The 15,401-nt window shown below is 36.9% G+C and overlaps 1 protein-coding gene across 6 annotated transcripts in view; it reads right to left on the bottom strand.

Annotated features, from left to right (window-relative positions):
- Positions 1 to 15,401, bottom strand: part of LOC127881757 (calcium-dependent secretion activator 1-like) — a 118,538-nt gene that overhangs the window by 69,607 nt on the left and 33,530 nt on the right. For all 6 annotated transcript variants that reach the window (XM_052429854.1, XM_052429855.1, XM_052429856.1 and 3 more), the window contains 4 exons: positions 11,052 to 11,285; positions 9,682 to 9,818; positions 3,196 to 3,262; positions 244 to 352 (listed from right to left, as the gene is read on the bottom strand). In XM_052429854.1, coding sequence (XP_052285814.1) covers positions 244 to 352; positions 3,196 to 3,262; positions 9,682 to 9,818; positions 11,052 to 11,285 — 547 coding nt within the window. The remainder of the gene's footprint in view (positions 1 to 243; positions 353 to 3,195; positions 3,263 to 9,681; positions 9,819 to 11,051; positions 11,286 to 15,401) is intronic.

The following is a 15,401-nucleotide window of genomic DNA, read 5'->3' as shown; positions in this document are numbered from 1 at the left end:
TCTAAAGGAGATATTCCATAAGAGCGCAAAGTGTTGTCCCTGATATGCCTGGACTGATGGCACTTTACTTGCATGCATTATGCCCAGTTTTTTCAGAGCAACGCCCCATGATTCGGATGGGAATGGATCATACTGGGCTCAGATCTTACTGGAACCGGATCTTACAGGAACCAGATCTTACTGGGCCAAACTTTCTGGGACCGGATCTAACTGGGACTGGATCATAATGAGACCATATGTTACCTGGCAATGACTCGCAGTAGTCGACGGTAAAGCCATCAAGCTGCATCATCTCCGTGGGGTCCGGTTTTCTCTCGCGGTAACTGCACATCGCAAACGTGTACTGGGACACCTGCATTCACAGAGACATGGGGGGCACTCATATAAAAATTTTATCGGATGATAGGATAATCATGAATTTAGTTTAAATCTATTTATTTTAGCTCGATTGCATCGAAAGCCTAAGGCTTATATAAACGCTTTCGAGTCCGTTTCCTGGGCCTAGAACCAGTACTTGGTGTCTTTGGAGGAGATCTAAAGAACGCTCCCACGGTGGGGATCGAACCCGTGACCTCCCGGTTGCTAGGCGGACACCATATCCATTACACCACGGCGATCATGAATTTGAAATCGCTCAGATGATAAGTTATTGGGCTGTACATAAATCATCGATGTGGAGATGAAATAATTGTATCTAAGATAAATAAATATATAGTAGATGTAACAACTCACCCTAAATCCTAATTGTGTATGTCTATTGAAAAGTGAATTCATTAAAGGAGCTTATATTCTGAAATATTTAATCAATCTTTAAATAATCTTCCATATGTTGTTTCAAAGACTTTGAATCATAACTTAAAATATTTTTTTACAAATATGCATAAAAAAGCTTTCGCATACAATGTATTCCACGCCCTTTGATTTTTTCCAGCTTTGTGCATGTGACCCAGTTTTTGAACTAACGTTACCCTAATTTGAACTCAACCTATATATTGTCAAGATATAGTGGAGTGGTTATGCTAAGATTGGACCACATGACCTAGTTTTTTTATGCACCTGACCTAGATTCCATATAAAATTAGAAATATCAGGATAAAAGTTCTGACCATGTTTCATCAAGATTAAGTTAAAGATATTTTTCTATGGTTGTAGCAAGGTTTGTCGAAGATTTGACCTGGTGACCAAGTTTTGAACACATGTGACCCAGATTCAAACTCATACTAATGGCCTCTAGAGTGGACACACTGTTTTCTAAGATTTGACCTGGTGACCAAGTTTTGAACACATGTGACCCAGATTCAAACTCATACTAATGGCCTCTAGAGTGGACACAATGTTTTCTAAGATTAGACCTGGTGACCAAGTTTTGAACACATGTGACCAAGATGCGAACTCATACTAATGGCCTCTAGAGTGGACACAATGTTTTCTAAGATTTAACCTGGTGACAAAGTTTTGAACACATGTGACCCAGATTCATACTCATACTAATGGCCTCTAGAGTGGACACAATGTTTTCTAAGATTTGACCTGGTGACCAAGTTTTGAACACATGTGACCCAGATTTAAACTCATACTAATGGCCTCTAGAGTGAACACAATGTTTTCTAAGATTTGACCTGGTGACCAAGTTTAGAACACATGTAACCCAGATTTAAACTCATACTAATGGCCTCTAGAGTGGACACATTGTTTTCTAAGATTTGACCTCTTGACCAAGTTTAAAACACATGTGACCCAGATTCAAACTCATACTAATGGCCTCTAGAGTGGACACAATGTTTTCTAAGATTTGACCTGGTGACCAAGTTTTGAACACATGTGACCCAGATTCAAACTCATACTAATGGCCTCTAAAGTGGACACAATGTTTTCTAAGATTTGACCTGGTGACCTAGTTTTTGGATGTAACTGCTACAGATTTGAACTCAGGCTCGATATTTTCAAGACAAACATTCTGACCAAGTTTCATCAAGATCCTATGAACAATGTGGAATGTACTGTGGTAAAATAAAGCGCTAAAAGTTGATATGTTATTCTTAACAAAGCGCAATTACTCCTTAAAACAAGAAACCGTCGGAGACGGGTGATGCTCCCCAAAGTTTTTTTTGTCACAATATTGCAATATATATTCAGATAAAAGGAAACGTCTTGAGGGCACAGTAGTTGGGGGGACATAATTTTTTTTACAGAAAATTTCAAAGGGCCATAACTCTGTGAAAAATCATCCGACCAGAGCCCGCTGAATATATGCACATCTCCTCATGGTAGTGAAGCTTCCCATAAAGTTTCATTGAATTCCGGTCATTATTGCTGAGAAATAGCCCGGACAAGAATTGCACTATATGTACAGTTAATGGAAAATTTCAAAAATTTCAAAGGGCCATAACTCTGTGAAAAATCATCCGACCATAACCCCCTGATAATGTACACACCTCCTCTTGGTAGTGAAGCTTCCCATAAAGTTTCATTGAATTCCGGTCATTAGTTGCTGAGAAATAGCCCAGACAAGAATTGCACTATATGTACAGTTAATGCAAAATTTCAAAGGGCCATAACTCTGTGATAAATCATCCGACCAGAACCCCCTGATAATATGCACATCTCCTCTTGGTAGTGAAGCTTCCCATAAAGTTTCATTGAATTCCGTTAATTAGTTGCTGAGAAATAGCCCGGACAAGAATTGCACCATATGTACAGTTAATGGAAAATTTCAAAAATTTCAAAGGGCCATAACTCTGTGAAAAGCATCCAACCAGAACCGCTGATAATATGCACATCTCCTCTTGATAGTGTAGCTTAAAGTTTCATTGAATTTACGTCATTAGTTGCTGAGAAATAGCCCGGACATAAATTGTGCACGGACGGACACACGGACGGACAGACGAAGTGGCGACTATATGCTCCCCCCAAAATTTAGCATAAAAATAACAAAACTGTTAATACTTGACAACATGCACAGTAGCTCTAAAAGGTAATCGTTCTGTAAAAGTTTGACGAAAATAACATGCAAAATGTAGATGGAGGTGCTAACAGAAGCTTTCCATAACAAACCAAAGGACTAACACATGCATAAACACAAACAGACAGAATGACCACTACCAGTTCTATGTCCCTTCGCCTTTTGGCATTGGATGATAACCTGTCATAAACAAGAAGACTCTTAACAATATTAATGAGTGTATTGTAACCTACTTGAACAAGTACAAAGTACCGCTTCTTCCATTTCTTCCACACGTTCTTCCCTATTGCATAGAGGTATCTGGAAAAAGAAAAGAAATGAAAGAGATACAAGGTAGGTCAACATTATCCAACAGGGCTCCATAAACCATAGCTTGTCTGGAAAAGAAAATCACCAACACTAGGCCACGACTTTTATATTTCTTGGGTTACAAAACCGCCGACCCTAATTTTTGGAAAATGGGAAAAAAAATAAAATCGGAAAATCGTCTTTTTTTTATATATTTTATTCCTGACCGCACTGAAAAACGAGCGAAACGAGAAAAAAAAACGATCCGGTTTGAGTACGTTTGCGAATAAAATCAAGTAAGTACAATAAACGATTGGTTCACATATATTACAGAGATCGGGATATTTTTCAATGTGACACAGTATGTACCAGTCCTTTTATGGGCACTTCTCAAAATTTATTTAATTACAGACAATAGGAAAATCAGCGTCAGTAAAATGTCGACCGCATCAAAATTTATTTCCGAGTCTGTGACGCAACTATATTGTTTAACATGTTTATTATATCACGGACTCTAGATTACACTCCGTGATTATATTAAACAAACCCGATATTATAGTAAATAAAAAAGTATTACCTTGCAATTTGATAATTAGTATAAATAATCCAATAAAACACTGCCATTATTTACGATATATATGTTTAGGAATTTTGTAAACACGTCCGCCATAGTTTATAGGAACTGTACAGAAAGTTTGGAAATCGGAACAAATCGGTATATCTCGGAAAATCATTTATAAATGTATTTGTCGTTTTAATGCTTAGGGCCGAGTAATTTCGGCAAATCGGAACTCAACTTGCGTAAAATACTAGCTCAATTAACCGTTAAAATCCGCCTCCGTTCTCTGCAAAAGATTCGAAGGCGGAGCTATGCACGTGCTATTATTAAATTGGAGGATTGCAATTGAGAAACAAACGCACGATTGGTTCGGCATGTTGATTGCTAGACAAAGGAAGCCATTTTTTTCGGCGCGAAATTTGTCGCTTTATTGCTTCAGACAGCAAGCGACTTTCCTTTGATGACGTCAAACTGTCAATTCACACAGACTGCACATTTTCGGAAGACTTTAACTGGCTCCTTGTTTACAATTCCAGTAAAAACACTTGCTAACATTAAACTTTGGATTAAATTATCAAAATAAAGCAAAAGCCAAGTTGACAAATATGATTGTATTAATTCGCGTCAGTTCAAATAAGACGTTTTGCGTTGTAAATCAACTAGTTTTCATGACAACAACAACTTTAACAAACATTACCGCGACGACGCGGGGATCGATCTACCTCGATTTTTTTTCATGGACGATGTCATAAGTCCAATAAGAGCAAACACATACTTTGTGTATGAGTAGTTTATCTTATATAAGATTTATGCAACGGGCATCGCATTGCGTAATGGTGCGCATCGAATTACGGAAATGAAGCGCAGTTTTTCGTTTTAATGGGAGAAGAACGCATGTCATTTAATGGAGTGTTTAAAATTGCCTGATGTTACAAAAGGTGCTTTTAGGTGACTCATTTCATTTGAAGATATAGATGTGTTTCATTGCATAATTTGATTTTTCGCTCTGTGTTAAGGTTATAAAAGATATGATGTCTTTGTTCTGATGTTATTAGTATTAACTTATTTTTCCAATGATGTTTTTTTTTTTTTTTTTTTTTTTCGACCGCCCGATGGACCATTTTCAAAATAATTTTTGCAACCCAATAAAAAAAAAAGTCGTGGCCATACATTAATTTAAAACAGCAAATTATAATGTTAAAGGAAAAGCTTTTCTTGATAGTTATCATATTGACATGGCTTTCACCAAAGCCAGTTCACTTCAAGTAATTTTAATTGCAAATATCTAACAATCTAAACAAAAATGTGCATAGAAATGCTTCCTAAACTATAAGAAAACATAATTGTGATTAATCTTAAGAAGCCAAGACTATCCCTGACCATATGATTCACGTTCTGAGAAAACTTTGCATAATGCATGTGCATAAAATGTCGTCCCAGATTAGCCTGTGCAGTCCGCACAGGCTAATCAGGGACGACACTTTCCACCTTAACTTGATTTTCGGTAAGGAGAGACTTCCTTGAAACTCAAAATACCACAAAAGCGGAAAGTGTTGTCCCTGATAAGCCTGTGCAGACCGCACAGGCTAATCTGGGACGACACTTTACGCACAAGCATTAATCAGAACTTGACTCATATGATTCAAAACTACAGGTGAACAAAGCTATTTCGAACTTCCATTAATTTGAATAAATAATAACTATTCTGAACTTTTCTTCCACTTTTTACATTAATTACATTAATAAAATAGACATTATTTATACATTATTTTGAACTAAAATGTTGGTCCCCACAGTGTTTTTGTCACAAAATCTTCAGCATTAATTTCGAAATTGCACCAAAGCAAAAGCTTTCTCTCAACAGTGTGGCATTCATCATACAGTAATGTTTTTGCCTCTTCCATGGTTATCGTGCTTTCAAAGTCAGTGCAGCTTGAACAATAGAATTTTAATCAACATTAATAGGCTAAATGATAGTGAGCGTTTTAATGTGCATATCCACTTTGCTGAGAATGCGTTATTAGTGTGAGTCAGAGATTGCAGGTTTTTTATTTCTGAAAATTTAAGTATATAAATATGAAGTTTTTCAAAAATCTATAAGAGTTTTTTCAAACCTTATTTTCCAACAACTTCTAAGTAGCACTAGACAACTGTATGCATTTAACAAACAAACAAACCAACTGATTTTTTTGGATCAGTTTTGTAATTTTTCAAGAATGAATGTACAACTTAGCCAAGATATCATTAAAGCAAACATTCAGGGCAAGTTTTGGACATGACTGAAACATCATTAGGACAAATCATTTAAGTTTAATGACAATTTGCCATTAAATATTTTCGTATGAATATTTACACGCATTTCTTTAATTTGACCTATTCACCTAGTTTTTTGACCCTAAGTTACCCAGTTCTTAAGTAATTATGTATATGAAAAAAAATCTTAACCCTTTCCCACTCAGAAGCAGAATGAAAATGGCTTTGAGCAAACAGCATAAAACCAGAAGAGCCTGCGAGTAACTCGCAGTCTGTTCAGGTTTTATGCTGTTTGCTGCTCATCAGTATCTTAGGGTTGGAAATGAAGCCTTTAAAACTTGAATACAGTAAGAAATGTCTTTAATTAAATGTAACTTTCTAAGGGACTACAAATGCTTGAAAAAAAGTATCTAAGTAGTAAAGAATTAACCCATTTATGCCTAGCGTCTAGAAAAAAGGCCTTGGCAAACAGCGTTGACCCAGATGAGACGCCGCATGATGCAGGGTGTGCTCTGTTTGCTTAAAGGAATTTATGTAAGAAATATTCTACATATAGAAATAAATATACAAGACATCCTTAATTTTGGAAAAAAATTGATCCAATTTAGAAGGATGGGAGAGTCCACTAGGCATAAATGGGGTGAAACACCATCAACTGTCTGACACCAATACTGTCATACAGATCATACCCATCAGCATAAACACTGCATGTACATTTCCATACGGCTAACTGCCAGATTGAGATATGAATAAATAGATCAAAATTTACTCTGCAACATACAAGAAACAGTAATTGATGTCTGAGAGATACGTGAAAACGGGAGGAAAAATTATGCAAACCAATCCAGACGATATCAGTATAATAAGGGTGGTGTATTAAGTCATATTTGTCTCGTTTCTACAGCCCTTAAGCATGCCTTGATATTTATGGTCATTGACCAACTCCGCTTTTTATTTGAACTCATGGGGAACACAATCTGTGACAACAAACTAATGAAAAGCTAAACAAATGTCACAGCACTCTGTTTTACTGGTTACTTAGGCAACAATTAAATCATTAGCATTATGGCAGCCAGTTACTAAACATACTTTGAGCTGTGATTTGTACGCAAACACTGCATGCAAATGAGCCGCGCTCAGTGAAAATGCATGTGTGTTAGGTATAGTCCAGGATTAGCCTGTGCAGTCTACACAGGCTAATCAGGGATGACACTTTCTACCTTAACTGGATTTTTGCTAAGAAGTGACTTTCTTTAAAAGAAAAATATCACAAAAGCGCAAGGTGTCGTCCCTGATTAGCCTGTGGGGACTGCACAGGCTAATCTGAGAGGGCTGTTTACTCATATGCATTTAACCCCATTTTCAAAGAGCACAGCCCAAATAGTAGTGACACTGATAGGACTTGATTATTGGATTGTATTGAGTCAAAGATGACCAATTAAATTGCATTATTTGCTTAAGGCTGGAAAATAAATGCAAGCAATTAGTCATAACAATTCATTAATGCAGGAGACCATATACTAACTGCATTACACATTTATCATCTCTGACCACTGAGGGGGGGGGGGAGTAACTTTTAACCTAATTTAACAGACTAAAAGAAGGCCAAGAATTTACAATGAATACTGATGGCTGTTGGTACTATGGAACTATGGAATCTATTCAATTCACAAGGTACACATTTTGAGCAATTTCATTGTCAGGGGTTGATGTCTTTAATTTGGGAAATATCAACTTAAATTTATATTATGGGCTGTGCTATGTAAAAATGGGGGTATAATGCACGTCAAGTGTTGTCCCAGATCAGCCTGTGCAGTCTAAACAGGCTAATCAGGGACGACACTTTACGCCTAAACTGGATCTTTGCTAAGGAGAGACTTCCTTTAAACGAAAAATATAATAAAAAGCAGTAAGTGTCCGCACATTACAGTTTATGCACATGCATTAAACCCCTTTTCACAGAGCACAGCCCATAATTATTTTTTTTGCCAACAGAAGATGCATAAAATAATCAATGAAAGGCTCCATCTGTAAAAATGCCATTAGATTGCCCCATTATGACAGCTGTTTTATTTCAATAAACATTAGGTGAGAGTCTTACTTGTCTAAAGGGACCTTTTCACATTTTGTTAATTGACAAAATTGAAAGAAATTGTTTCAGATTCGCAAATTTTCGTTGTACTTAGGATATTTGTGAGGAAACAGTCATATTAAATATTTACCATTGTACCATACTCTAAAAAATCCATTATATGCATCTTTTGATGATTTAAAAACCTGAAAATTATAAAGCGTTGCAACGTGAAACGATTGAATAATTTGGAGAGTTCTGTTCTTATATTTTATATTTAGACTTTTACTTCAGGGGTCAGTGGTTCGAGCCCAGTTATGCAGTTACTTTTTTTTTCTTTAATCTTATTCTTGTTTTTTACTGGAGCTTTTTAGATCCAATGTTAACATTTATCAATATAAAGCCTTCAATGACAAACTTTAATACATGCCAAAATCTGTGAAAAAGTAAGCACAAACATTAAACCTCTTGTAAAATTCCACTGTAATTTGTATTATTGAAAAAGCTTGTTCCACATGAGTCCTTACTATAACTGAATACAGCCAGAATATAACTGGCACTTACACTACTTTTGTGGTTGAAATGCAAGACATTGGTTTAACAAACAACTGATCATATGGCAACTTGTGTTATTCCCACATATCATACTTCTTTACTAATGGAACTACAATTCCGAGAAATGATATGGAATACATAGGACACGATCACATTTCATCATCAACCATGTCATGTTTCATTTAATAATGGCGGACACAGTCAAATGCTGAGATTGTCACTAGCGTGCTTTATATATCCCACTGTTGCACTATTATGGTATTGGAAAAATGTGTAATTTAATTTTAAACACTGACCCAATTATTTTCATATCCAACCAGTTTCATGGTTGATAACTGATTTACTATTAATTCACTTACAAAAAGCCAAACTTAATTGCATAACATTTCATTGAAAGTTTGTTATGAAATTTAATCATGCCAGTGACACATGTTTTATATATTTTCATTTGTAAATTAAAATCTTAATCAAAATCTTGATTTTTACAGAAAATATTAAATTCAAAATAAACACTTAACCTTTTACCACTTAGAAGCAAAGTGAAAATGGCTATGGGCAAACAGCATAAAACCAGAACAGGTTTTATGTGCAGGTTTTATGCTGTTTGCTGCTCATCAGTATCTAAGGGTTGGAGATGAAGCCTTAAAAACTTGAATTTAGTAAGAAAGGTCTTTTATTAAATTTAACTTTCTAAGGGACTTCAAATCTGTCAAAATATGTTTCTAAGTGGTAAAGGGTGAAACCGATCTTAAATCTGCATATATTAGTGGAGATCAGAAGATAATGGTGTGAGGTTATACCAGTGTTCTCCGGAAGCACTGGGAGCCGGCAATTTCATCGGTTCCACTCAATCTATATGCCGGTTACTTTTCCCCAAAATATAAATTGAAATGGCACAAATACATAGGTTTTATTGCTTAGTCACCTGCTACTTTGAAAATAAAACTGGCTACTCAAATGTTTCTAGAGAACACTGGCTAAACCGTGGCTTACCCGCAGTGTTTCATGTTCTGGGGTTTGTCCATGCGGACAGCAATTTTAATGGACAGGTCGTCCGGCGTGTTCTTGGTGGTCTTCATCTTGTGCCACTCTGCCAGGCGGCTGCTGTTGCCTGTGGGCCGTAGAACAACCTGAAACGTGCAACAACAGTATCAAACACAGGGATAGAGACTAACTTTATGGGGTAGATTGCCTAGACTGTCTTAGGTACTTTGGTTGCCCAGCCATGGCCAAAGAATAAGGATCCAGGTAGATGTCATAATTTTCTAATAATCATAACACTGTAACTCCAATATAATGTGCAACAAAAGTATCAAGCACGGGGATAGAAAATAACTTAATGGGGTAGATTGCCCAGACTATCTCTGGTACTTTGGTTTTCAGCCCAAAGAATAAGAAACCATAACCAAGTAGACATCATAATTATCTAATACTCATTACACTGTAAAATCAATATAACGTGCAAAAACATTATCAAGCACAGGGATAGAAACAAACTTTATGGGGAAGATTGCCCAGACTATCTCAGATACTTTGGTTGCCTGGTCAAAGAATAAGGAACTATAACCAGGTAGACGTCATAATTATCCAATACTCATTACACAGTAACTGCAATTTAACGCTGATGACGGGGTCCAAGCCACAAGACCACGTTATAAACAGATCTGTGTTATAAGTTCTGAGCTCATTTTGTTGTCATTCGCCAATACATGCCTGTAAACCCTACTGTATCAATAACTGTATACATACCGCTTTTCTAACGGACATACTGCTTTTCTAATGGGCATATATATCCGATGATCAAATATAATGACAACAATAATCTAAAATGTAATATTCTGACCATTTAAGCTGATAAATGTGTTTAAGAATTTCATGAACCCATTCTACACCATTTTTCAGATGTGTAGTGTACAATGCATTATAGATCAGAGGTTTCATTGAGCAGATTGAATGATTTAATTACTGATGGTACAGAAAGAAGAAACACTATCAACCATTAAGCAATAAAAGAAATGAGCTTTGCTCTAGGAAAAAGGGGCTTAATGCCTTTGTGTTTATATTTTGTCCAGATTAGCCTGTGCAGTCCAAACAGGCTAATCAGGAACAACACTTTATGCCTCAACTAAACTTTCGCTAAGAAGAGACATCCTCTATTTGAAAAATACAATAAAAGCAGGAAGTGTCATGCCCAATTAGATTGTGCAGCCCGCACAGGCTAATACAATAAAAGCAGGAAGTGTCCTGCCCAATTAGATTGTGCAGCCTGCGCAGGCTAATCTGTCACAATATTAAATGCACGTATATTAAGCCCCATTTTCCCAGACCAGGGCTCAAAAGCAACAATCAACATAAGCACTGACCTTTCCCAGCTCCTTGTCCTCGAGACTGAGCATGCCGGAGCTCTCCGTGTACAGCTTCACCTTGACTACAGGCAGCGGGTGGGTGGTGGTGAAGTCCCCCTGAGTGTCCCAGCTGGGCTTTGAGGCCTCCGCCTGGTCCGTCTGCAGCTTTTCTCCGCCCTCGACCTCCATCGTGCAGTACACAATCTTGTTGGGAGCCAGAGACTTGAGGCCTTTCACCTCCACCACGTGCACCTGTGGAGAAAGAGGTCAGAGGTCATTGTCTGAATTGGTTGGTACTTGTAGGATATTATTGTCCTTGACCACAAGTCCAGTGTCTGATTTAGCCAAGATAATAGTCTGAATTTTCTGAATTTGTTGGGGGTGGGGTATAATAACAAACCATTAGCAACACCATCATCAAGGAAATAACCTACAAGTCGAACATAGTACCATGGGTTGCTTAATGCCCCCTAATATAGATTGCATCAATTTTTATACATAAAATAATTGGTAGTTTATGTTGGATTAGGGAACAGTTTTCACAACAATCCTTTGACAATATGTATTGGAATGCATCAGTCCCCTCTCCACAAAATTAATGATTTATTAATGCAATGTCATGCCATGAACATAGACAGGGAATTCAGACAGATGGTGGACTTCCCCCTCTCCTCCATCACCTGTTTACAAAGTTAATACTTTGTATAAAGAGGTGAAGGATGAGAGGGGGAAGTCCCCCATCTGTCTGAATCCCCTGTCTATGTTCATGGCATGACTTTGTTTGAACAAGGGCACAAGCCCTAGCATCTTAATTTGTCTCAAGGGAAATGTTCTCAATATAAGCAATCTTTATCCATTAAAAAAATTCTGTAATTTCCTATTTGTTATCAAATTGAAATATGTTTCATGTAACCTTACATCAAATTCAGGTCTGTAGTTCCTCAGATATCAGGCATGAACGAAAAATTTCCTTTGATAACGCCTAGTATATCCAATATAATCAAAGGGCGATAACTTCCTGAACAATCATAGGTGAACAACATGACAGCAATAAATAGCTATGCTTTTCACGCTAAAGGATGATGCCTATGAGGTTCGATCCAAACCATGTTCATTGAGTTCCATCAAACTAATGCAAAAACATAGCACAACACTGACAACTGGAATGTAGGAAGAGCAGGCCAACAGACATCAAGTAATAATAAATGTAATTATTAGAAAAGTTGTTTCATTGGGACAAACACAACTCCAGCTAATTTCATTTCAGACAGTTTCACACCTTGACAAACAGAACAGACAGATTAGACCTTAGACAGATTTGACCTTTGACCTCTAAGTGTGACCTTGACCTTTAAAGATGGGGACACAGGGTCAATCTCCTCATGCGGCTTAACATGTTTCTTTACCATCACTTTTCCAAATTATTTGGACCCTGCTCTTTAAAAGGGGGTTTAATGCACGTGCGTAGTGTTTTCCCAGATTAGCCTGTGCAGTCTGCATAGGCTTATCAGGGACGACACTTTCCGCTTTTATGGTATTTTTCGTTTACTAAAAGTCTCTTCTTAGCAATAATCCAATTTAGGCTGAAAGTGTTGTCCCTAATCAGCCTGTGCAGACTGCACAGGCTTATCTGGGACAACACTTTACACACATACATTGAACCCTTTTGTCACAGAGCACGGCCCATTTATTTTCATACAAATTGTATGAAAAGTACTGGGCGGGGAAAGGGCTGTGGAAGTCAAATGTTTCTACGATGCAATCATACGAATGTGCCGACAAACTTTTCAATTACTTAAACGTTTGCCAAAGCAGTTCTAAGAAAGTCAAGAATTAATTGTCAAAAACGAGTACCATTTTTGCATTTTTTTAAGACCATACTTCAGAGCTCCAGATAAGGGCTGTACAGCCGTAAATACGCCTTTTTCATGAAGGTTTACGCATTTAATTTTATAAACTGGACGTACAATTACGACTTTAATATCCATTTTACGCATTTACAAAAAACATCTGGCCGTACCGATACGTCAGCGCGGCGTGATTTGTTGGTCTCGACCCTAACTGCGCTTTTCGGTTATTTAAATTACCGAAAGTTGTAGAATGGATTCCGGTAGTATTGTCTATTCTGTCGCGTGATTTCCTGTAACTCGTAACCCCGTCAAAAACAATATCTGCGCGCAATGGAAGGCCGGCTTAACCCAAAGTGGTTCAAAACAACACTTAGTTGTCATATAAGGACTACATACGGTGTCGTCTAACCATCCTGACATTTAATCTGTAAACCCAGAAAAAGAAATTGTCGCCCCGATATTAAACAATTTGATTGCATCTGTGGCTAAAAACATTAGAAAATACGATGGGAAACGGATGAGACAGTGACATAAGTGTTCATTTACTTAGCTTACTAGTTGGCTTGTGTTTTCTTGTCAAGATTTGAAAAATGAAGAAATAGGGTTAGTCATGAGTTTTAATGTGTAAATGTATTTGCACCATAATTCAGAATGGAAAACCTAATCAAGTAACTGTTTAAGAAGCTAAATATATTTATTATAATTGCTGCAAATGTTTCTGTAAAGTCAGTTATACACCCTTCAATATCCAAGAACACGGGTAGTACAGTACTACCTGTATTTTTGGATATGGTAGTACAGGTACTAATTGATTTTCAGCATTACTCCTTTTATTTCTGTCTGTGGCAGTGCCGTTACTAATTTCACAAATCCTTATCTGGAGGTCTGATACTTTATTTAATTTAATACTAAATTTAAGTACTTTTTTCAAGAGCAACTTCTTTTCCAGGTACTTTTAAAGGCTGCTACAAACCCTGGTACTAAAGCAAGCATATACTCAACCATAAAAACAGCCATTGAGCCTCAAATACAGCTTTATCATTCTCTCAGTAAACTCACAATCAATATTATTTAATTAAAATATGATACAAAATTTACATAATGTTAAAACCGTTCTATCAACTGCAAAAATGTATTCAATTTTTGTTTTAATTTCATCTTCCAATCCATTTGTATTTCATGCCTGCATAGATATTGATACAAGTTATGTGACATTTATCCACATGGCTGTAAATTATCACCTAAAAAGCAATGATATTTTAATGCCCTTCAATGAAAATCATGACGCACCTTTTCAGAAACAAGTCAATGGCAAATGATTCGCCATGCTAAGGTCAATACAGCTTACTTTAATCAATTAGCAAGTTCTCAGAATAAAGCAGGCTTTAATGAAGTATTAATTGGAAATAAGAGGAGAAACAATTTTATTGCTCTTGTCACAATAAGAACCTTTTCTTGGGGAAAATAATCATCTATTTTGTTTGAATGTTTCTTCCAATTCAGGACTTGAAAAAGAAAACAAGAGGGCCATGATGGCCCTGAATCGCTCACCTGACTCATTAAGATCAGATGAAAACTATGACCTCTATTGTCTACACAATGTTTTTCTATGATTTGACCTAGTGACCTAGTTCCTGACTCTAGATGACCCAAATACAATCCCAATCCAGATTTCATCAAGATAAACATTCTGACCACAGTTCATAAATATTGGATGAAAACTGTGACCTCTATTGTCAACACAAGGTTTTTCTATTTATTTGACCTAGATTTTTACCCCAGATGACCCAAATACAATCCCACCCAGATTTCATCAAGAATTCTGACCAAATTTCATAAAGGTTGGATGAAAACTGTGATCTCTAATGTCTACACAAGGTTTTTCTATTATTTGACCTAGTGACCTAGTTTTTGACCCCAGATGACCCAAATAAAATCCCAACCCAGATTTCATCAAGATAAACATTCTGACCAAATTTCATAAAGATTGGATGAAAACTGTGACCTCTATTGTCTACAGAAGGTTGTTCTATTATTTGACCTAGTGACCTTGTTTTTGACCCCAGATGACCCAAATACAATCCCAAACCGGATTTCATCAAGATAAACATTTTGACCAAATTTCATCAAGATTGGATGCAAACTGTGACCTCTACTGTCTACACAAACAAATTGTTGACGGACGGACGCACGGACACACGCAGGCACGCACAACGGACGCCGGACATCACACGATCACATAAGCTCACTGTGTCACTTCATGACAGGTGACCTAAAAATATGTGTCGGAGATAAACATGAACAGTTGTGGTTAAAATCCCATAGAAACAAGGGCTGTTTGTAAAACATGCATGCCCCCCTATATGGGCTATAAGTTGTAGTAGCAGCCATTGTGTGAATACGTTTTTTGTCACTGTGAATGGTGGTGGTGGTGGTGGTGGTGTAGTAGTAGTAGTAGTAGTAGTAGTAGTAGTAGTAGAAGTAGTAGTAGTTGTAGTAGTAGTAGTAGTAGTAGTAG

This window comes from Dreissena polymorpha, chromosome 5 (assembly GCF_020536995.1).
Source record: "Dreissena polymorpha isolate Duluth1 chromosome 5, UMN_Dpol_1.0, whole genome shotgun sequence".
Taxonomy (NCBI): Eukaryota; Metazoa; Mollusca; class Bivalvia; order Myida; family Dreissenidae; genus Dreissena; species Dreissena polymorpha.
The sequence above is the reverse complement of the archived record's forward strand: the minus strand, read 5'-3'. Positions and strand labels throughout refer to the sequence as shown.